Source organism: Emydura macquarii, unplaced genomic scaffold (genome assembly GCF_026122565.2).
Source record: "Emydura macquarii macquarii isolate MOO-44397 ecotype Brisbane River unplaced genomic scaffold, CSIRO-AGI_Emac_v2 contig_312, whole genome shotgun sequence".
NCBI lineage: Eukaryota > Metazoa > Chordata > Testudines > Chelidae > Emydura > Emydura macquarii.
In genome coordinates this window covers 14,744,153-14,769,165 of record NW_027130449.1, presented here as the reverse complement: position 1 = coordinate 14,769,165, position 25,013 = coordinate 14,744,153, and the positions used below count along the sequence as shown (strand labels likewise).

At 39.7% G+C, this 25,013-nt stretch overlaps 1 protein-coding gene across 3 annotated transcripts in view; it reads right to left on the bottom strand.

Moving 5' to 3' along the window:
- The window catches only part of KMT2A (lysine methyltransferase 2A), an 83,243-nt gene that overhangs the window by 53,945 nt on the left and 4,285 nt on the right, over positions 1 to 25,013 (bottom strand). For all 3 annotated transcript variants that reach the window (XR_010923294.1, XM_067566306.1, XM_067566314.1), the window contains exons 2-3: positions 6,286 to 6,355; positions 673 to 3,344 (exon numbers count right to left, since the gene is read on the bottom strand). Coding sequence is in view for 2 of the 3 variants with exons in the window: in XM_067566306.1 (XP_067422407.1) it covers positions 673 to 3,344; positions 6,286 to 6,355 (2,742 nt within the window). In the remaining variant the exon portion in view is untranslated. The remainder of the gene's footprint in view (positions 1 to 672; positions 3,345 to 6,285; positions 6,356 to 25,013) is intronic.

The window sequence follows — 25,013 nt, the reverse complement described above, 5'->3', positions numbered from 1 at the left end:
TATTTTCCACAATTCCTGAATGTCACCACTGATGATAGGCCAAATGCCAAATAGGAACCATTCCCTGAAAATGTGTTTATGTGATGTCTATGTTTTTTGGACTACAGTGGAGTGCATTTGAAAAAATACTGGGGCCAAGAAGGAGGGATGTGTGAGGTCCCATTGCTTTAGATGCAAAATCCCACAGGATCACAAGTCCATCCCATGAGACAGAGACCATGGTAATACACACATTAAAAGAAGAGAAGAGATCAGGACCACTGTAATTTTTGGATGTCAGCTTTGTATGCAAGTGGGGTACCAGAAACACACATCAAGGGCCAAGAGAAGATATATCATTTGCCACGGCCTTGCCTGTATAAACTCAAAATACACTAGATGAATACCTCCATCACACTTAGCCAGAAAAATCTAGTAAGCAACTACATTGTGCTGTTCTCAAAAAATGTGTGCAGCTCCATCCTGAACTCACTCCAGCAGCTTTGTCTCCCCCTCAACTTCTGCCCAGTGCTTCTCATTTTCAAATTAATTACCATCTGTTGCTCTAACAATTACACATATTAATATGCTATTTGTTCTCTTTTAGCATCTGAATGACAGTAACAATTTTCAATCCAAATACAAAACAAAATGCACCGTAAAGCTCTCTCGTGAACAAGTCTGAAAGAATACCTGTGCTTTTGGCTGATCTGCTTGTTTGAGGGATTTGCTCTTCTCAATCTTGTACAGCTGGGCTTTAGCTTTTTTTAGGAGACTGGCCACCCTCTTATCAGTCATTGGAAGTTTGTCTGCTTGAGCTAACATAGAGCTGATGGAGGAAGTGGAATGTTTAACAGTGCTTGAGGAAGGAGCAGAGAGGCGTAGGGCTTTGTCTTTCTCCAGCGGCGGAACAGTGGGGCTTAAGTCTAGATCTGATTTTTCTAAACCCCCTCTACCTTTCTTAGGCATTTTGGTTTTGATGGCTGTTGTATCTACAAGAGCCACAGCGGAAGCATCTGCCACAGGATCTATTGCTGTAGACTTCTTCCGCCTCGCAGCTTTTTTAGCTGAAGATGATGCTACAACATCTTCATTAACAACTTTTTCTTTGGACATTCTACCTACAGGAAACAAAGCAGAGCTACTCTGAATTTCTGACCCTTTTTTCCTTTTCTCTTTCCTTGACTCGCGTTTGTTCTCTTTCTCTCTCTCTCTGTCTTTCTCTCTGCACTTGTCCTTTTCCACACTTTTGTCAACATCTTTATCTTTGGACAGTTCCTCTGTAGCCCTGTCTTTGTTTCGCCCTCTCTCTGTCTGGGGACTTGGTGTGAACCAGGGAAACAAAGGAGTCGGATTAGTGGATGAGAAAGGCTCAGCTGGAGTACTGATCTGCTTCCTTGGTCTCTGGCTTCTCTCTGTTGATTCCCCAGACTGGCTCAGGGAATGGGAAGAAAAAGTAAAAGTTGAGTTTAAGGCACTAGTGGCAAGAGAACCAACAGACATGCTAGTTAGTGAGGAAGAGACAGAAGATTGAGGGGTGAGAGTTGTCAAGTCAGAGGTACTAAGTCTCCCACTTCTTGTCCTCATGGAGTGTGAAGGAGATCTGGGTTCTGATCGGATCGGGCTAAACACTCTTCTCTTTCGTTTCCTAGAAGATACACCTGTCGCAGAAGTTCCTGCAGTGGATCGACTAACAGATGAAGGCAAGGTTACAGATTCAAAGATTCTGGAGTGGGCCTCACTTGGAGTGAATCTTGGAGCTCGCAGCAGAGGACTTCTTTTGTGCATATCAAATCTTGTTCCAGAATGAAGAGCAGAAAACAAGCGAGCTGGAGCCGTAGCACCAGGAGTTGAAAAACCAGATGCAAAGCCAACATCCTCTGGAGTCAGTGGTGGAGGTCTAAAGTTATCAAATACTGGTTTACGGATGAGACCTTCTTTGGCATACTTCGCGGAGGAAAAGTACTGTGGTTCTGACCTAGAATGCTTTAGAGAGGTCCACCTGAATGTTGGTTCTCGTAGAATTGATTTCCGTTTCTCTTGCATGGGTGCAGCAGAGGTGGGCAGAAAAGGTGATGCCAATGGTATTGTTGGAGGCATAAGCCAAGGTGTGTGGTCTGAGATGCCAGTAGCAGGCTGTAATGGTGGGGGAGGAGTGAGCAGAGGTGGAGGAGGAGAGGAAGAGGACTGCTGCTGGGACACACTTTGCAAGGTTGACAATTTTTTAGCTGCCCTTTGGCCAAAGCTTCTTTCGGACATGGAAAACCTCCTGCTTCTCCTATCACTGTTATCATTTTCTGGGGACTGAGAAATAGGTAAAGGAGCATGAACTTCTGGAGTATTGCCATGCTCTTCGGAGAGTACCTGCATCTCCTCAGAGGCTTGAGAGTCAGTAGATGTGTCTACACTTGGACTACTAGATCGTGAGGAATCTGAAGACATCTGAGATGAATGCTGAGAAGCCGCACTTGATTTTTCACTGGATCCACAAGATGTAGCACTAAACCTGCTGTTTGGTGTGGACTCCAGGCGACCTATTTTAATAGGAGGATCATAGTCTTCATCTTCAATGAAGCGCTTGGGTGTTTTAATGATCCGCGAAGAGATAGCACTCACAACTGGCATGATGAACTGCCGGATGTTTTTGAGCTGAGTCCTTCCCTTTCTACCCTGCAATTTAGCTGCTTCTTTCTCAATTTTCTTTTGTGCCCCCTTTTTAGCCCTCTGCAAGAGTTGCTTAGCAATTGCTGCATCTGTCCTCTTGCTGGAAGGAATAATCCTGACAGGCTTAATCCTGCGGGGGCTCTGTCTGACAGCAGTTTTCTCTTCTTTTGTGAGTGGGGGTGTGCCATCTCTCTCCTTACCTACCCGCTGGGGTTTCTCCAGCTGTGAACTAATGACGAGTTGTGAGGCAGTTTTTAAACGTTCTGAAGACGGTGGCCTTCCTCTCCTGCGCACAATCTGAACCCCTTTCCTCCCAATCTGAAGTTTTGCCCCGGTCTTGAATTTAGACTTCAGTGGGGAGAGTTTACCAGTTCGTAACTTCTTGATTTTTGCAGCATGCTGAAATGTAGTGGACGGTGCCCTTTTTATTTTCTTCAGATTCTCTTTTGCTTCTTTGCTCCCCTTCTGAACATCTGATGTGTCCTTTACTTGCGGTAACTTGAACTTCATACTACTAAGTGTTGGAGGTCTTCCGCGTCTCTTTTCTCCACTTTTAATTTCCTTCTTCTTTACTTTTTCCATGGACATGGTTTCAGGCTTGCTCAGGGGGGAACACACTGATGAAGAGTCCGAGTGTGCAGCTGAACTTCGGTCAGGACTGCTTCTGGGTCTCCTTCGAGGTTTTCGTGGACTAGACTTCACTAAGGGGGAAGTAGAGAATGCACAGCACGTTAAGCTTTTTCTCTACACTGTTATAATAGTATCCAGGTCACATTTGACTTTACTCATCACAAGTGTCATTACATGCATAGAACAAGCTACCATAATTTTGATCCACCAACCCACTATGAATGCAACTTCTTAACAAGAGCTGTACATAAGAGTTCCACCGCAGTCAAACAAAACACTTCCCTTATAAAAGAGCTCATTTTCCAAAACATATTTTAAAGTACAAATGTCTTTCTACCAAAAGAACTTTTACATTTATAAAAACAAATACCAAAAATAACTTTTCTGAAGGGAAAAGTAACTCCTAAGATTAACTTTCTTGAAACATATACAAAGAAGGAAAAAGTTCAAAACTAGTTCATTTTTTAAAAATATTTTTCTTAGTTACCATCTTCCCCCACTGTTAATACAAAAGTAACCACACCAAGAATAGTGTTTGGGGAAAGTGCAAATCAAAAGTAATACTTTACAAATTCAAGATTTTGTTTTGCTTTAGTTTTGGAGTAAATTTAGTGTTCATGACTACACCTGCAACTGGTGTCAAGCATATGTTGTGCAAGATTTCATTACCCACCTCTGCCAATGCACCTTAATCTCAACCTATAGTCCACCTACTCTGCTGTTTCAGTTCTGGGTCTCCGAACAGCTCTGCCAATGCACTGCAGCCATTACCTGGGACATCCACATGATTCCACTATAAAGTCTCTCCCCTTAGCAGACGTCGTTTGAGCTAAGCTGTGTAGAATATTGTGATAGGAACACTTATCCATTAAAGTCTAGGATAAGACGATCAAACTCATTCACTGCACCTATCCACACAAGCCCTTCATCTGTCTGGTTTCACACAAATTCAACTGTTGAATAGTTTCATATCAAGGATGTACACCAGAGGCTCACTAAATCAGATCAGAGACACTAAACACGGAGTTAAAAACTCACGTTAGGCAGTGTTGATTGCATGTCAGAAGGATTTCCTTATTAAAGACTTTAGTGTCAAAACAACAAGAGTCCTGTAGCACTTTAAAGACTAACAATTTTAATTTCTGCAAGCATAAGCTTTCGTGGGTTGGGTTGCAGCCCACAAAAGCTTATTCCTGAAGAAATTAAAATTGTTAATCTTTAAAGTGCTACAGGACTCTCATTGCTTTTGCAGTATACAGACTAACACAGCTACCCTTCTAGAACTTTTCACTTTAGTGTCAGTATTTCATCAGCAAAAGACATCTCACTAAAATGCAGGATCTTCCGTTAATGCATAAATTGACTCAGGTTTCATGTTAGTCTCACCATCTAATATCAGTTTCACTCATAAAACTTCCCTGCTCCATGACAGATCAGAAAAATAGACCATGATAGAGTCAGATCTAAACAGTTGCTGACTTGAATCAAAAGACTGGATGTGAGTTTTATTTTGTTATTCCACAAACACATACAACTTTTAAATAAGATGGAACTCTCTCTGTCTCCAAAAGAAAGAATGTCATAATATCAAAGTAGCATTGGAATGGGGAGTAAGAGGAACTATAGTAAATCCATTACTTCATTCCATCAGAAAGGGACTCCAAGCCAAAAAAAACATACTGGATTTTTCATCTTCATCGTGAACTTGAACCTGATCAATTTTCATGGCTTCTCTGGTTCAAAGTGTCATCTCCTGTTAAACTACAATTAAAAAATTCTTCAAAACATCCTCTTCCGTTAGGAGGAAGCTGTCTCTCTCAAAGGCCTTAAGGTTTTTAAGAAGTAAACTGAACCCTCTGTATTTCAGGCTGGTATTTGGAAAAAGCAATTATAGACTTCTTTAAATTACATCTTGATGACACTACGACTAGAGTGTAAAGAGCACTGTGTGTGTGCTCAATCATATGATTTCAGGGCCATTTTCTCAAAAAAATGTAAGAAGAGGGGAAGAAAAAACAATTAAAACTTTCTTATGGCAACTGCTGCTACGTACAACTGAGTAGTAATAGCAGTTTGTAGAGGGGTTTCCCATATTAGGTTAGTACTATCGTTAGCCCAAGGATCAACTAGCTGTTGAGCTTTTCCACAATAAAACTAAGGCCAGAAAGAGAATGTGATGTACAATCAGATGGAATAAAGGGAGTGCTAGCATTCGAGACATCTGCATAAATTTCACAGGATCTCATCCCCCCACACTTCCACCCGCTGCCCCATACCCAGCATGTACAACGAACTGGAACTGAGGCAAAATGCGATCTCCCACCACCCAAATTTGGTAGTCCTGGGAATAAATAGATTGTTAATCTTGAAGAAAATGGCAATAGAGAAAGCTACCCAGGTTCACTTTAATATGGAGGGTTTTTGTTAAAGAAAATTTAGTATCTTCAGCAAAACTGCAACCATTACATTTCAAAAGACAAAGTGAAAAGATACAACAATGTTGTAACGAATAGGAAGATTAAGCAGGTCTAATTTTAGTTTGTCTGTTTCCATTTTAGCTTGCTTTGTCATTGCTCACCATCTCTTCTCGTTAATAAAAAAAGACCAGTTGGTTAAAAGGCTCCTCTCATTTAATTACACTTACTGGAGAGTGAAGAGCAAGTGAAGGACTCCAAATCCACATCAAAAGATCACAAGCTCAGTCTTATTTCGATTCAAACTTTCTTGACATATCTCCTGCTGAGGAGCGCTTTATATTTTGAGTGCTGGACCCTGCCAAAGAACAGCTCCTAAAAGCAGGGCAGTGTGGGCTAGGTAAGGATGAAGCACAGCCTCTCAGGAACAACCATTCTCTAAGTGGTCCACTCAGAGTAGGAAAAAAATAGCTACAATTGTTTTCCAGCAAGATGTCATTAGAATAAGGTATTGCAATGTGAACTGGGAGAGGCATGACTAAACCATGCAAAGTGACAACATGAAACTCCAACATCCAATCCCATGAGCTAAACATACCTGTGGGAGACCTGGTGGGACTTCGTATTTTGACCTCTTCATCTGAGCCAAAACCTAGGAACTGCTCATCCTGCAATGAAAGTGATTTTTTTTTTTTTTAAGTTAAAGACATGGGCATCAACTTTAAAAAATTCAACTACGGTCAGAAAGTCAAAAAATTCTAGGAAAGAAAATCTATTCTATAGCAATGCTTGTTCCTTAAGCAAACAGTGGCTAAAAAGGAAATAATATCTAGCCCTGGAGGATAGCCACAGAATACTCATAAGAGTTGTGAGGGGAATAAACAGCACATTCAGTTGAAAACATACCTTGTATTGCACAAAACACTCTTCTCCACAAACTATAGATAAAGATCTAGCCCATAGAAACAACAGTTTACCCTAAGGGCTTGTTGGCACTGGAGAGTTGTTTTCAGTTTAAGTTTTTCCACTACAGTTACACCGGTATGATTATAGTGAAAGAATGTGTCCACACCACTTTGAATCTGCTTGCGAAATTGAATCTAAAAGTAACTAAGGCAAAAAACTTTCCAGCACAACAAAAACTGAAAATATTTACACATTTGGAAAAATATAAATACCGGCATTTGCTCCACTGTAAGATTGAAAATTATACAGATACTTAATGCAGTACATGGCATTGTGAAGTATTTATAAAGCATGAGTTGACCTCAAAAGTTAAAGATGTTTTCCTCCTGATTCTGTATACAATTGAAAAAACAGTACCCTTCAAGTCATTAAAACTTGAGGAAGGCTCACACACTATTTAAATAATTTTAATGGATTATAGTAAATTTAGGCTTTAGCATAGATGGTCATAATCTCAAATCTATTTTTAAAGTTTATTTAAAAAATTTTAAAAAAAATCCAATTTAAATACAAAAATCTGTTTTAGTTATTTTTTTTAAATAATCAATTTTTAACCACCCTGACCCACATGCCTGTTCTTTGCCCCCTCAAACCAGACCTCAAAATTCATCAACAGAAAGGGGTATATCTCCATGGTGCAAGCCCTGGTTGATCCTTATGCAAGGTTTACCGATTAATGTGGGGTGATCAGGAAAGATCCATGATGCCAGGATATTTCAAACCTCTGTCCCTGTTCTTTGCAATGAAAAAAATCGAACAGTGATTCCTTTCATCATCTTGGGAGACCAAGCTTACCCTCTAGTTCCCTGACTTATGAAGCCTTATACTGGACACTCGGGCAGGAGACATAAGCTGTTGACAATATACCTGAGGAACGGCAGAACAGCAGCAGAAGGTGCTTTTGGAAGACTGAAAGGAAAGCAGAGGTGCCTCATGGCAAGGCTGGATGTTTCGGAACAATGTTTGCCCATTGTGATAAGTGCTTTTTGCTCTGTTTGGAACATCATTTGTGACAGCAAGTGAGAGATCCTCACCAGTGGATGGGAGGAGGAGATGGAGAGATTTCTGTACATTATGAACAGCCAGAGAAGATGCCTTTCCATAAGATGCCTCAACTAGTCTAGGAAACAGGGTCAGGGATGTGTTTGGGTCCAACTTTCAGACCACGGTGCATTTGTAGAAAAGTAATGTACCATTACCAAGAAAAGGAACGAAATATGTTTGTGTAAAGGATATTATTAGGGGGAAGTTGTACCTCAAATTCAGCTGGAAAATTCTATTTACATATTAAAAACCTTTATTGATTCAACATTACAGTGCAAACTTAAAACCAATGGAACTGTGGCAGAACTACAGTGATGAGTGTATACATGTTTGTGTTTAAAGGCCCACAAAAATGCATAGGTAGAAGAATGGAAACTGTTGTCTCAGTGTGGGAAAGCCCTGTCATTTGGAGAAGTGAAAAGGGGCTCCCTGGTATCCTGTGTCCTCCTCAGTGTTCAAGGACCAGGCTAGGCTGTGGAGGTGGTTGTGAACAATGTTCTCCAGTAGAGCTGTTTGCCTCTGCATTAGGTCCAGCATCCCTCCCTCTGCACGTCCTTTTCTTTGTCCACGCAGTCCCTTCAGAGCCTCTCAGACTGTTGCAGGAAACCTTCCTTCCCTTCTTCTGCTTTCATGGCCCTCTGCTAGGATGCAGTCATGAGGTCAGTAAACCTGTCCTCCCTGGCCCTCTTTCACTTCCTTCAGAGGTTTGCCAGGCATTCAGCAGCTGATAAGACCCCGTCTGTGAGGGCCACAGCATTTCAGGCACCAGAAGAACAGAGAAACAGCACAAGTAGTTATTGTCATAATACAAAATGATAAAATGTTGCTTTTATTACAATTTTAAAACGCTATCCCCAACTGCTCTGTCTAGTTTGATGTGAGATTGGAGACTAGATGTTTTCCACCTTACTTCCCCCTTGGATAGGGTCCCCTATACCAATGGTGGGTGAGTGGTGGGCTGGGAGAGGGAAAGAGGGCAGGTTAATAATTGCATGTGCACTTCTGGAGGCTATGCTTATGTTGGAGGATCTTACACAGAGCTATGTTCCCAAGGGGCAGAGAAGGGCCTTGTTAAAAAAAAAAATTAGCAAACCAGGAAAATGAGCACTGCTGTTTACCAAGATGATGCCCCCACAGCTGGTACAGGAGTTGAAGGGAAGCACACCACCAATATGAGCAGCCCCAAGAAGGTTGCATTGCACCAACCAAATAGTGTGCTATCTTCACTTTAAATTCTGTTATATAACAATTGCAGATAAGCACTGAGAGCAATGTAGAATAAACACTCTTGTAGTAATTAGTTTGAAACCAAGGGGTTAACAATGCTGAAAAATAAAAGTGCCTTATAATTGTTCATTTTGAAATGTCTTTGCAGCCTAATTTTGGCAATTTACTTCATACAATGTAAAGGTGGCTAGAAGCACACAGCCTTGGTCAAACTGTGAGCCAAAGTACCCATTCTATTGCTTCTTCTCTTTCAGATCTTCTCTTACTTATGGCAGACATGTTTACTGTATGATGTTTTAACCCACACAGAGCTTCCATCTTGAGTAGGGGAAGTGGGCATGGTCCACCATGAAGGACAGGGAAAAAATCAAGCAGCATGGGAAGGGCTTTAGGGAGGCAACATATTTTACTAATGGTTATGCGAGTTGATAGTTAAGGGAAATAACCCTTCAGAGCTTGAAGTCTCCAGCACAGATGCCATTTTGAGCAGACGGGAGGAGAGGAGAGCTGAGCAGGTAGGGAGGCTCATAGCTCATGTCCTCCCAATATGGTGATGGTCAGTCTGGACCTGGAACAAAGTTGTTTAAATCCCCCTCTATAGCTCTACTGTAATACAGGATATAATACTTACTGGTACAGCTCCATTCCTCTGCAGTTTCAGGCTGAGGCCCCGTTTGAGATTTGGGCGGCATCTTCGGTGCCTGGGTCTCTGTCTCATGCTTGGTTGTGCCAAAGAGATCTTGGCTGTCTGGGAGAACTCCTTCTACTCACTTGGATGCCTTCTGTGGTCAACACCAAACTGTCCAACACCCCATGACAGGGTTCAGCGGTGTCCTCCTTTGCAAAAATACGGTCAAGCTCCTCTTAGTAGAGGCAGCTAGCAGAAGGATTACAAGAGGTCCTATTTTAGTTTACTGTGTTCTTGTAGCTTTGTCAGGAGCTTCTTTGCTTTGACACAGCACTGGGCTGTGTTCCAGTAGCAGTGCTTTTCTCCTGCACTTGCTCCAGCAGCCTCTAGTAGATCTTGGCATTCTGGTGATTGCTGCTCAGATGGGTCTGGATACGCTCCTCTCCCCAAAAGTCAAGGAACTCCAAGACCTCCTGATGGTATCATCCAGAAGCATGGCTGCTATAATGGGCATGTGACTCAGTGTGTTAACTCACAAAAAGTTAGAATCACACGGCAGGCACCTGGCTGTATGCCAATGTTTAAATGGAAAGGTGACATCCAGCCAAGATAACCCCGGAGCAATAGAGGGCCCACAGGTAAACAAATTGGCCAATCCAGGTGTGAATAAATGTAGTGTGGGACAGCCATTGGAAGCATAGAAGTGGTATAATTAATACAAAACAGGGTTGCGTTCACACAAATCTTATACCTGTAATTCCTCATTCCAGAATAGACTTATATCACTTCCTAAGAAGATTAATTAAAGCAGATTAAGACAAGAAAAAAAATCGTGTGCGTGGATACAGGGCAGTTGATATGGGAAAAATAAAATTATACCAAAAACTTTTCTGTGTAGTCAAGGCCTAAGTTTTCAGACCAAAGGAGGACTGGATCAGAGCTGAGCTGTCACGCAGAGTGAAGCCTTTCCAATACAGATTTTCTGCTCTACCAGCTCCATGGATAAACAGATTTATGTTCACTTATAAATTATCTAGTTTAAGGCATTGGTAATGTAAGTTCATGTCTAGGTTTCTTTTGGTACCAAGAAATGTTTTGAAGCCATGCAATTCTGACCCAGACTCCTCATGACTAGAAAAGACCCTCAGGTTCATCTAAGTACCCTCCTGACTAGCCACTCCTATGAAGAGGGAACTTACCATCTTCCCTATAATGAACAAGGAAGCAAACACTGATCCTTGCGAGCATTGCAAGGTACCATCTATTATCCAACTGAGTAAACTAAATTGAAAACAACAAACAGCAAAAAGCCATCTTCAACATACCCTCTCATTGCCAAGATCCTGGACACATTCCAATCATGTTTCAGGCAGGACATGAAACATAAGTGGCATTAGTCGTGCTTATGGATACCCTCTCCTATCATTGGACAAGAGGTTATCTATGCTTATAATATTAGATCTTTGGGTCATTTGTCACTGTTGACCAGTTTACTATTAACCCACCCTGAAGAGGTATCAGGGGTTACTAGGAAAACAGTGAGTTGTAGTTAATCCATTCTTACAAATCACATTTGGAGAGTGGTGATGGGCGACTTATCCTCCCTTATCAGAGTGCTCACTACAGAGTCCTTCAGACCTATACACTAGCACCCACTCTATTCATCAACTCCATTAATCTACTGTGGGGAAATCATGACTTAAATATCAATACATAATACCCAGGTCTTTCATTCAAGGACACAGATAGCCCTATCACCCAACTACTTCCATCACTGGTTGAGATCAGCAAGTGGATGTAAAGCAGCTGGTGGAAACTAAACAACCACCCAGTGGTGGAAATACTGCAACACTCTGAAGAGCGACCTACCACCATTCACCTTCCCATCCTTGAGCAAGCATGGACACAATCAACTCAGTCCATAGCCTCTACGTTCTGGATTCATCACTGTTCCTAGACATTCAAATAACTACAGCTACTGAAATCATCATCTTTCACCTACCACTGCCAAGAAGATAAGTACCCTGTTGTCAGACAAAATTCTGGCTATAGCAATCCACCCCGTGTGACTCCCAGACTGGATTACTGCAACTCACTTACTCAGGAATGAGTGCTGCAACTCAAACAAAGCTCTTACTTGTCCAGAGTATAAAACCATGCCTCCTGAGTGATATCAGCCACTGAAAAGCACATCACCTCAGTGCTCCACACACTTTTCTTTAGCATAAGGCATCAAGTTACAGGACAGCAATCCTCATCTTTAAGGTCCTCCATGGCAGTGGACCAAGTTACCTACAGAAGCACCACTTGCTAAGAAACCAAGACCTCTATTAACAGTTACACTTCAAAGAAACTGTCAACCTCAAGTGCAACACATTTGAGAACAAAGGACAGAGCTTTCTCAGAATTTCTGGCCCAAAATTACAGAACTTTCTTCTAGAGTGGTTTTGTTTTAGTATTTTTCTTTTTAAAAAAAATCAATGAAAACTAGTGTTTTTAAAAGAATGACCACAACTCCTACTGCCTTCAAAATAAAATGCATAACATTTCTTTAGCCTAGCCTTTCCACAACTGTGGCAGAAGAAAGATAGGAGGAAGGGAGGGGCATCTGACTAGATCACAAGCTAATCAGAGTTGAATTAAAATCAATATTTGGATGGGAGACAACTAAGGAACAGCTAGATGCTGAAACAAAGGTTCTGAATGATTCAGTAGATTGCACTTTTCAAAAAGGAGTACCAAAACAATACTCCAATATGGCATTGGGGCACTGCGCTGCAGCTGAGGCAGATTTTTCAGACAACATATTAAATAAAAGCCCTATTCACTTGGAGTAATTAAAGATTTCATGGTACTTTTCTTAGGAGTAATATGTTGATCCAGGTGTCCTAGCCAAATTCCAACTTGGACAATTACATTTTCCCTCCTTAAAGTTCCTCTGTAGTTTCAATGGATGTGGCACTCTCTACTTCCTGTCTGAAATTATTATTATTGTTATACGGCATAAAATAACTACTGTATTCCACCGCAGAGATGGCTATAGGGACCCTTATTGTACAGTTACTGTAAATTTAGGTTTGTAAAGAGCTCTGAGATTCTTCTGGGTAAGAGGTACTACAAAAATGTAAGTGACTAAAAATAAAAAGGTAGTAATTCCAATCACAGAAAAGAAAAATTCTAACAATGACAACAACAATACACAAACAATACCATTCACTGAATTAGCTTGGGCCACCTCTTAATTTTCAACTTTGCTTGATAAGAAAGCCAAAATGAACCAACAGTAAAGCTTTTTTCTTGTGTCTATGGTAAAATACTTTGCCTGAAAACAACATATAAACCTTTTTAAGTTTGTGCCTTACATGTCAAGAAAAAACTCTTTCCATCTCCATTTTTTTGCAGGGTAGGCAACAAAATCCAGTTGCAGCCACTGAAGCAACAAGAGCTTGTTTTTAAGAACTTAAACCACACATACGGACATCAATGTCTGTGGATTTTTGCTGAAAGGCTGTCAAACCAGTTGTTTACAGCTACAGTATGCTCCTAACCTGCTTAAACTGTCATTGGCAGTAGGAAATATTTGAGAAATATATGTAAACTGATTGCTGAAAGTGACAAATACATACAAATCTATATACCTAGGGCCAATTTTTGCCCATGGATATAAGTATATAATATCAAATGACTAGAATGTGAGATGCATACATCTCTGAGGTCACAAATTGGCCCAGCATGCTCATGTTTTAACACCAAGAGTGAAGACTACACATTAAATCTGACACAGAGATGGGGCGGGACTGTATTAAAGTAATCCAGGGCCCTAGGCACATGACACAGAGTTCCCCATGGCTATGCTACACCCCACTAGAAGTGGTGGTGGCAGGGTCCTCATTTCTAGAGGGGCAGAGGCAGTAGCACAGGGCTCCCTCCTCTATCAAGAGCAGCATCAAGGGTCCCCTATGCCCTCTGTAAAGGTGGGGGTCTCCTCCGCCCCCTGGAGAGGTAGGGATGGCAACCACAACACCCCTCCATACTTAGCCTAGAATTTGAGGTGCACCAGCTTGAGATGGTTTGGCTGGGCTTGCTGCACTTTCCCTGCCACACACAAGTCCTGCAGTTCCAGGGTGGTGGTGTCCTGGCCTCCCACAAAGCAGGGCAAGGGTTAACACCACACTGAAACGCACGCACAGTTCACACATCTCAGTTACTCTCTCAGGCTGTGTGCAGACATATCTAGATCAGTTGCACATGGTTCATGTTAACAAGCTTCTGCTTACAATCATAACAGCTAGATGTTTTGTTTTCTCTTCTTCAAATGAAAGTGGAGTCTGATGTCACCAGCGAATTCCAGGAGCTGAGTTTATAGGCTTTATGCCATAGGCTCTTGATGGGGACTGTTGGCAGTATTTTAAGAAATCTCCACTAAACCTAGTCAGGCTAGAAGATGTATCATCTCTCAAAACCTTCTGTGAAACTAAATCACAATGAAAGCTATCACTGATCTCCATTTAGAAAGTTACCAATCACAAGCACTACGTATTGATACAATACTTAAGTGATTTCTGTATTTTGTCTGTAGTCACCAGAAATTACATTTTTAAATTGCCATTTATTAACCATGTACATAGTCTGCATTAGGACATGAAAGGTATGCCTGGGATCTGGAGTCTGAGTATGTTTTAACTCCATCAGCAGCTGAAACATCCTTCAGCAAGACAAAGAAAGGTCCAACTAAACACCATCTCGTAATAATGTGGTAAAGAACTGGACAGTTTTACAGAATACTCACTATGCAATTTTCTGAACAAGAGCCCGTTCACATTTCAGAACAAAAATGTGTTCCAATGAGTTCTCTCTTTTAAAAAATATATAAATATATATAATTTGGATAAACTCTTACTATTGGCTCCTCTAAGACTACATTAAGCTTTAAGTGAATATTTAAAGGTAAAGAAATTCTATCCTGCCTGACACAAATTGCCTTCTGGTCTTCAATGCTCTAATTAAATACAAAAAAAATCATTGCATTCTGTTTTCTGTCTTGTTCTCATGAAATAAGGTGCTAATTATGCATTTAACAAACATCTGGGGATTTTCCAACAAATATACAGAGGCACACTGGTAAATGCATGAAGTCCAATACTAATAAAAGCTGCAAAGACAGGTAAATAATGCAAATTATATCCAGAAAGAAGACAACACAAAAATGAGAACTCTTGGTTTCAAAAAACGGTTGTGTTTAAACATGAACGACTCAGTGCTAGATATATTTAGCTCTGATTATGCTGACATTCATCAAATTTACTTATATCATCTGTATAGACCCCACAGTAGCACTGGAATATCAGACTGCCACACAGCAATACAATTCTCTATATTTTATATTCTCTCACACACAGACTAGGATTGGAGCAAAAGGGAAGAGAAGAGAAATTTTTGCTAGTTTTTCAGCACTACACATTCTCTTTCCAGTGTTGTGGCGGTGATGCCAGTGGGAAGGGAAAGAAAGAACACTGGTAAAAAACACAAAGTTCAACCACTTGCTTCTACAAAATACATCTTATATCAAATACATTCTCAAAAATATAAAGACAATTTGTTTAAAGACTCTGTTTAAAGAATTTACTGTTTTACTGAAAGAGAATAATAAGGTTTTTTTATGTCTGAATTTAAGGTAGATTTTAGATTAAATAGAATTAAACTGAAATCCAAGCAGAGCTGTGAAAGGAACACTGCAGAAGTGCATCACTCAAGGGCTCATATTTTGCACACAGCACTGCAATGAGCAATAGCCTTGTCATGTCTCTTCTGCCACTCCCCTTGAACACATGGGTCTCACTGCAAGATGTAAACAATGTTACAGGGAACTGGTTTAGAAAGGATTAATACTTGTTGAGGGGAAAAACGTTCTACAAACTGACAAAAGGAGAGGCTGTTAAAAATCTACATATTCAATGCCGTAAAATATTTTAGCATGCATTTGTGCTCTCTCCCCCCCCCACCACACACACACACACACACACACACACACACACACACACACACACACACACAAAGAAAAGTCACAAGCTAGGTCTTATCAGTTAGGTTTCGAAATGTATCCCAAAGAGCCTTCTGTCCCAAATACATTTTTTCCTCACTTAAGGCTGCCAAGAACATAGACACACAGCATTTTCAAACAAACAGTAGCCTAGTACTAAGTGCAGGCAAGAAACCTTTGATGCTTATTCTTTACAGACCAGAGCTCCCAAATCCTTAAAGCATTAAAGCCCTTTAGATCAAAATTGTTGACAAACAAGTAGGATGAAAGGCAAGTAACGTATCCATTTTATAGATAGGGAAAAATGGCATCATGATGGCCAGTGACATGTCCAAGATGAAAATGAACTTCTGGAAGATGCAAGAATAGAACCCAGGAGTCCAGACTCTCAACCTTTTCCCTGAACACTATCTATATTCCCTTCTAATTTCAGATAAGAGCCCTAGCCCTCCAGACCTGCAAGGTTTCCCTTCCTTTCCTTCTTCCATCATTTTAGCTTCACTTTCCACCACAAGATCCCCACTATCCCCTCTTCCCCTGCAGTTGCCTCAATTCCTTTTCCTTGATGCTAGTTTAGCAACAACTCTCAATGGCAATGGGTCAACACTGCCCCCATTTCCAATATTCCCGACCCACACAGCTTTGATCCAGTACTACTCTGTCATTTCTTGCCTCCCACTCACCTCAGCAATCCAAATTGTGTCCTATTTGCCACACTTTTTCCACCCCAGCCACCTGCAGTATAACACTTCTTCCTTGAATGCACCACAACAACAGAATATGATTGAAGGTACAGAGGCTGTGCCTTGGAACTGAAGGTGCACAGCTATAAGTTGCTGAGTGGGAAAGAATTTATTATCCAACAGCAATAAGTTGCAAAGCTAGGATGAAGAAAAAGAATGAGACTGGAAAAGAATGGAACAAAAGCGCCGAGGAAAGGAGACTGGATAGGTTTCAATACGTGGGGAACTCTACACTATGCAGAATCATGTCTGTGATAAGAGTGGTATAATGGAAGTGGAGCTCTCCAAATATTTTATCCTGAGGACCACTTTGTAAGATTTTTTTTAGAAAACAAACTAGCTCACTTGGCAGTCTTCTCAACCTTCCCACTCACTGGTTCACAGTAGTTCATTCTGCAGTATACCCGGAAGGACTATGAACACAATAGGTCATGGCCTACAGTTCAAGAACCATTGATATAGAGACTGTAGACTTGGACAAAAACACAATCCTTGCTAGCACAGTTTCAACCATACAGTGGACAGGGCGAAAGATATACAAATATTTTAAGACTGAAAATAACAGCTATACTTCAAGAACTCAACTTAAGAGCTATTGGAAAAAATTAAAAAGTAGCTCTACTGACTTTTGCTCTGATACAATCCAGTGTGGCTTGCCCATCAGGAAACTATGCAAGAAGCATATCACAACACAAAACATTTTAAGTAAATGCACGAAAGTATTTGCAGAAAAAAAAGCAATAGTACAAAGATTGATTTACATTATTCAGCAGAAGAATAAACCCAATCACAAAGGCAAAGAAAAGCTATAAGAATCTCTTCTACCCAACCCACACTGCCTGGCAGCAGTGTGTAGCATATATGGCAAGCAAAGTCATTCTCTGTTGGTAGACCATTACAAGTCCCAAATAGGATGAGAGACACTAATAGCATTAAATGTTTTTTATTTGAACACACTTAATTTGTATGTTGTTTAAGTAACATTAAGAATCTCATCATAAACATATGAAACATTCCTGTAATGTTCTGAGAAGGAAAAAGCCAAAACTGTACAAATCCAGCCTCTGTATAAATATACAAGACCCACCTGTTAAGAAGTGCTGAGGGACACAACCCAAGAGCTCCTTTTGTTTCAATTATGTTTTTATTTATTTACTTTTTATTTAAAGCTTTCCCCCCTACAATTGGAAATACTTCATAAACATCACTTAGGGGCAAGATGCAATGTAACAACACATTGCTCTGCAGTAAATGCTTTCACCCATCTATTGCTGAAAGAGGTGGATGGTTCATACCTTTTCTTATTTTCTGATTCAGAAAAGGTGAGAACTGTTTTTTTTAATTTCATATAATAAATCTAATAAATACTGCCTTTGAATCAGATTTTGCATGTACCCATTTTTAAACAGTAACTTTCAAAGTGATAAAGGGAGATCTTCCAGTCTCCATTTTGGTTCAGATACCTATTTGGCCATTTGCTTAGCCGGTTCCTTTCTTGAAAGTGGGCAGAATATCATATCTTGTAAGAATCCAGCATACATGTCACAGACTCACTGTAAACCCAATAACCTCAGTGTTCTGAGGTAGATGGTGAGTCACTGAGATGACAACAGATTTTAATATTTTTCCAGCACTCACTTTGAAGGGCAAAATTTCGTGCATCTGCTCATGACATTAGGCTGAGATTTCAGTCTGCATAAGCTCAATTGTATTCAAGATCAATGAACATGCAGTTGGGAGAAGAGACCCAAGAAAAACACAGAAGTTACAGGAACTGCTATAGTGACTCACTACACGACCCTCTCCTGAGTCTCGGTACTGTAATGGTGGCCCCCCAAGAGGCTGCATGGGGTGCTGGTTGGCAGACTCCACCTACCCATGCTTCCCTAGTGTAGTTTAAATTGGATTCATTATTCTTCACTTGCCTTCCCCTTCTAAAAGTTGTGCAGTGTGACTGCCATAAATTGGCTAATATATTTATATTTTAACTGGGGATAAAGAAGACCCTAGGAACATATAAATACTTTGCAAACCTTAAAAAATATGACCCATTTGGAGGGGGGAGGGGTAAGCAGGAATGGCCAATTGGCTGATATGACACTGTCCTTTTACCAGCTATAATTCCATAATTATCACTTTTTTTCTAACTCCTAAGTCTGGCCATTAAAAATAAGTAATTTTAACTCATATTTTCAGAAGACCAATCAGATCCTTGAATCATTTAATTCCTGCTAGAAAAATACTCTAACGAAGAAGGGACAAGTTGAAATAAGACAACCCAATCATCAAAATATACTGATGTTCAAATCTGATTTTTGTTTCTCAACTCCTTGTTGTGGGTGTTCCTTCTGAGTTGGTATTATCTTCCCTGTCACTAGAAAAAGACTAGAAAAAACAAAGAAATGCTATCCTGATCTAAAAGCCAGAAGTAATAAAAATGGTATTACGAAATAGCCATGGGTATCCTGCACATCACAATACAAAAACAATAATTCTCTGCCTTGAGAAATTTATTCTGCAACTCAAAAGATCACAGTTGCAGACACACTTCCACTTTACAGTAATCTGTATGAAGTTGTCATACATTTAGACCAATGCTCAGGCTCTTTGCAAGATCACTTCTATTTTGAGTATATTGGAAATCTCTGAAGGTGGGGCTTCAGAGAAAAGGAGAAAAAATATAAATGCCTATTAAAACACCTAAATTCTCTTCTTTCTGGCAGAGATGTTTGGTCTCCAGACAAATATCCTTAAAGATACAAAGTACCTACAACATAGTTTAATAAAAATATCAGGCAACTTTCCTTCATGAGAAAAAGACTAGTTTTCAAAAGGCAATCCTTCCCATTACGCGCAAAGTTTGAAAGGCAACCAAACATTACCCCAAGGTCATCCAAAAGATGAGTGGCAAAGTCAGACGTATACCACAGGTCTTCCGAGACTCAGTCCAATGCCCTACCCACAAGGTTTTATAATACTGTATATATTTTACTACAAACTGACAGCTTTTTTGGATTCTTCTGAACATCTGTTTCTCGGGTGACATAATTCAGGAACTCACCCAATGTACTTCATATTTTGTAGAAATATTCTACCTCAGCCCCAGTTGTACCAACCTTTTTGAAGCAGATATGACTGTTCTGAAAGGGGGTGTGTGTGGTGGTGGTGGGAAAAGGGGAGGATGTGAGACACAAAATTGAATCTTATAACAGAAACTCAGTTGCAATCTTAAATATGGAAAGACTTTGGTCTCTCCATAATTCAATTAACTATTTGTAGTATTTTTATTCATTCTGTTAACAGAAATTCTAGGATGATTTTGTAATCCACAGGTCATAAAAGAAAAAACTGGAACAATTCCTACAATTACACACCCTAGTCAATTCAGAATTAGGATTCAGACTATTTTTAAATTGAGAGCTCTGTTAACCTATTTCTCCAAAAGGATGAACTAATTCTGGCTTTGACCCAACATTCTGTAGAGGATTCTTTCTTTCTTGTTTCATACCGGGCAGTTACTAGTACTGCCTACTAGAGTAAATAAAAAAGCTGTTCTCTTCACAAACACTTCTTTCTGCTTTATTTTCAATTGAAAGGGGTGTGGTCACACCTGTCAATCATGCTTGTAAGTGGCCTGTTCATGACAATAATACCACTGACAGACAGAATAGCAATCTATCAATGTAGTCTAGTAACTGATCAGAGATGAAAATACCATGACAACTGTCGAAATCTCAACATGCATGTGGAAGGCTAAAATACTGAGTCAGTTAAAGATGTCACAGGTATTTACATTCCATCCTTAGGAAACTGAAGCAGAAACACCATCTCTGTGGTTATCTTACTGTAAGTTACCATAAAGCATGACACTAGATGGAAAGTGATTAAAAACATGATGATTTTAAACATGACCTCGTTTACCTGAGAAAGCATAATGCAACAAAAATAAGATAACTCAGGAAAATAAATGAAAGGATTACAATAGGCCAGTCCCTTGGGTATGACAAGGAAGTGAAAGGCCCCAATGGCGCAGACATTCCCTAGACCCAGAGAGGAGAGTTTCAATGTATTTCTCCCATCTTATCTAGATAGTTACATAGGTTAAAGTTCTGACTCAATGGACAAAATCTCTTCACTACAGTCAGTGTAAGTCAAGCACAGAAAGTCATATTCAAATCTCTGTTAAAATGAATTAACAGACCATTTTAGTAAGACTTTGGAGCAACATAACATTTTCCAAAGTAGTTCTATCCAAAGACTTAAGGAAATCTGGTTTTTAAAATGGGTTTCAGCTGAAAAGTTCTCCTGAAGATACTGATTCTAGTTGTGTCTCAGTTTTAAAGCATGATATGGATTCTTAGAGGCAAACAGGATCACTGTTGTCAAAACTGACCACCAGAAGCACTAGAAACAGGAATGCAACTGTTCCAGGCAGCACTCATAGGGGAGACGAGGAAGGTATTTAATTTAAAGACAGACATATTTGAACAATGATTTATTTTACTTCCTTCCTACATGTTGGTTTTTGGTTCATTCTTCAAAAGCCAGCCAGCTCTGCAGTATCTTATCTCCCTGAAAAGACAAGCGAGAGTCTGTCTTCAGAAGCTAATTCTGCAGTCTGTCCAGTAACTACTGGCACAATATCTAATGTACTCCCCTCATACTGAAGAGAAAACAAAGCAACAAATTACTATGTCAGCATCAAATCAGATGTTCACGTGTACCTTTTGATCAAAACAACTGGATACTCAAGTAAGCCCAAAAGCACATCCCTGAATTTCCACATTATTGCGATGAGTTGTATTATGAGTTGCAAGCAACAGAGCATTAGAGGTTCTTGTTACATCCAGCCTACCAAAGTGAGGGCTCATTTGACTTCCACATTTTTATAAGTGAATGCCTGTCCAGAAACTGAGAATCAGAATGTCACGTGTTGGCACTTAGTCTAGAAATAGAGGTACTAAGCACAATCAGCTCGTAAGACCTCTCAGAAAGTACAGCACAATTATTCACTGTGTTGTCTCCACATAAGACAAACTCTAAAGTGGAACAATAGGAATAGAAGAAATTATGCTTCAAAATGGACCCAATGTTTTTAACTGGCATCCCATATCCTTAGCAATTATAAGATACAGGAAGAGCAGCATAAATACAATCAGAACTCCAGCTTCCAGAGTCTCTCAGTTGGTAACTAATTTTAGAATTAGAAAATCAAACTGAACATCATGTTAATTCTCACAGAATTACTTCAGTGCTTATTCAAGTAGCATATGGCCCAATCTGGCCTGTTAAAGCCAGATAAAGCTTTTGCTAGGTGCAACTCAGAAAACAGCCTGTGCTATTACTGAGTTAAGACCACCACCATGACCTAAACTCCAAGCAGCAGGCAAAGGTAACTTTTAAACACACACCCTAACAAAATATTTCATCAGTCCAAGGTTTTCTGCATAGTTGATGGTGTCGCTCTAGTAGCGCTCTATCAACCCTGCCCATGCTTTCATTACTCTGTATGAATAATCGCTATTCCTAATTTTCATTCTGAGTGAACAGGAAATGTTTTCTGCAACATGAAACACCTGAAATGGTTTCATTCTGATGGCAACATTCTTTCAGTACAGCCTGTGAAGCAGAGGGTCACCCAAAGTGTTATACAAAAACCATGCATCACCTCAGCATCCAGCTCTCGGTGAGTGAAAAGCAAGACTTTTTCCCAAATCTCATCTAACAGAGTCCTGGCAATGCAGCACTTTTGATAAGCTAGTTCTTACCCCCTCAATTCTTTAAGAGGAACATTTAAAAAGCAATACTCAGAATAAACTGAGACAACTGAGAACACGTGAAAAAAACTGTAGTTTTTTTAAAATATAAAATGGATATGAATGATTAACAATCAAAGTTGCCCAGGCACATCAAAGCAGAACACAAACAACTCAGATACTTCTGGACATTCGTATAATTGTACTCTGAAGATGCTGTACAATCTGGAAAGAACATCCTGGGGAAGTGGTTAACTGCATCTTTCAATAACCCCATAAGAGATATCTCCAGATCCTCTTTGTATCCTAACAAGGTATTTTAATGGCTGTGACAGCAGGAATCAGAGGCAAGGATTCAGTAAGGATACCACTCTCTGTCTCATATCAATGAGCCATCAACAAAGACATTTGGCTCTAGATGACAGATTTGAGAGAATGCCTTTACTAAATCCAGGCTAATTTTTATCCAAGCATTTTCCAGGATGAATTGAAAAGGAAATTTAAAAAAAAACAAAAACCTGAGATTTTTGCTGCTCCTTCCATACCAGTACAACATAGTTCCTCTAACTGAAATACTCACTCTTAAAGCAAGGTAACTTTTTTCTCTTTATATGAAGTTGAGCATAACTTTCCCAAAACAGAAATCTAGCAAAATGCCTTCTAGCCACAGCATTTATGTACACAATCCAATGAGAATTCTTTCAACAAATTTAAATATTAATGACATTTCTGATACCACCCTTAACTGCAGGTAGAATTTGGGTAAAGTTTCAGAGATCTGTGGGTCAATAGCTGTAGTTTCCTTGGATGGAAGCTCCCAGGCTATTGCCTCCACTAGGTTGCAATGACTATGATCACCCCCCTATAACATTCATCTACTGTTTAGAGTGCTGGAAACAGGCAGGTAAAGGGTCTGGTTAAGAATCAATTTAGAAATACACTCTAAACTAGTAATAAAAGTTTGCAAAATAAATTTTCATAACCAAATCTCAAAAAAATTGTGTGGTGGGGACATACATCTGACTGACTTAAATGATGAATGAATGGTGCAGGTTCCTAATCTTAACTCTATTGCATACCATACATATTCCTCCTCTCAACCATGTCCCGTAATCATCCTGTTAATACTTCAGTACATAAAATAAGAGGGAACAGCAGAACAAGACATACATCAAAAGACCTTTAGAATGCCAATTAATTAGCTACAGGCAATACATGCAGGGGCACTCAAAGGGTTAAGTGCTAATAAGTGGAGCAGGTGGCAGGCTTTTGAAACAATGTTTGTAAATCCTGTGTGCATAGCCATCATACACAGTTTCAAAAGAGGAGAGGGCAGCCAGAACATGCTTTTGCTCCTAACAAGTGGTTGTAGGACACACATGGCCAAATACTGTATTTGCGTGGAACCCATGCAACCATATGGGAGAAAAGGCAACCCTAACAATGATGAGAGTTGAAAAGCCAATTCCCATAACTTCATCTCCCCCTAATTAAGAATGGCTGAAAGACTAATTGCTGCCTCAAGGAGGCAGCAGGTTACCCAACTGTCCCCACCCACTCTAATTCCTTGGACAGAATCTGATGTGGTATGATAAAATCCACTTCAATCATTTGACTCCTACACTGAAAACTAAGGAAAAAAACACAATGTTAATTCAATAACACATCCTGTAAGGATTGTGTTCTGAGTACCATAGCTGAGAGAACCATGATGCGAAAGAGTTCTGATGCTTTTAGTGTTATGCTAATATACGTTAAGACGTAACATCCCCATCCCTAACCCAACAATACGTTATAAATCATTGCCTTCTTTGAAAAGTTGACATTCCATCAGAAAAAATCAACTTTCTCAGAATCTACAAGCCAGAGTATTTGTCTTCTGAGAGCTGCATGTAACCAGCATTCAGCAAAGTGAGGAAATATTTAGAGAAACCTAACAAGAGACTGGCATAGTATGGTTATAATTTATACTTTGATTCTAATATTTCTTATGAAGGACCTAGAACAGTTCAGAAAGACTAGGTGTGAAAAAAACAGGAATGTCCCATCTCTCTGGTTACAACATCCATTTAACCAGTCAGGATTTGCTTTACATAAATACCTAATAAGAATCCAAGCCTCTCCATCTATATATACTTAATAAGCTACCATTGACAGGCAGAGCTCTGTAACTGTACTTCACAAATTAAACACATACAGTTTTACAATGATCCTTTAACATAAAATTAGGAGATGAAGTTCTGAGACACAAAATTTTAATGCAAGTGTAGGAAAGAAATTATCTGTACTATTCAGCTCAGGCATGACTCTGGCAATAATAGAAAGCCACGCCTCCCAGCACATGTATCTAGTGCAATTTCAAAACAAGTCAGCTGTTAGTGAACCTGTAAAGCTCTTCTGTTTGCCTCATACAAGACTGTAATCCGTTTATAATTACAACACTACCAGTGCTACTACAGTTACTGTTAAGATTCCACTCGCACACCTTTTCCAGGGGTTTGTAACTGTTATTAACTTGCATCAAGTTGAAACTTAGCAAGTAAGCAGACAATAAGTACAGGTTCAACTTTTATTTCATAAAGCATCAAACATTATTTGAAACAAAGCTGGCAGATATTTAACTCTTATAAAGCAATTGTACATAAGCACTTTTCCTGGTTTCTACTATACATATTCTCTAGACTATAATATGGAATTTTTGTAAACAAATACTATCCAAAATCCTCCTAAACTCAAGGTAAGTTTGACTCATATCAAGTAGAAAAGATTTGATGTGAACAAGATTTTTTTCAATTTGTTGTGGTTCTACTATGCAAATCCCCACACTAACTATTGCTATGTCAAAGCCTAAAGTTTTAGTACTTCATTCTACAGATAAATATATAAAAGACAGCTCAGTGAAAGAAACTGAACTGTACTGGA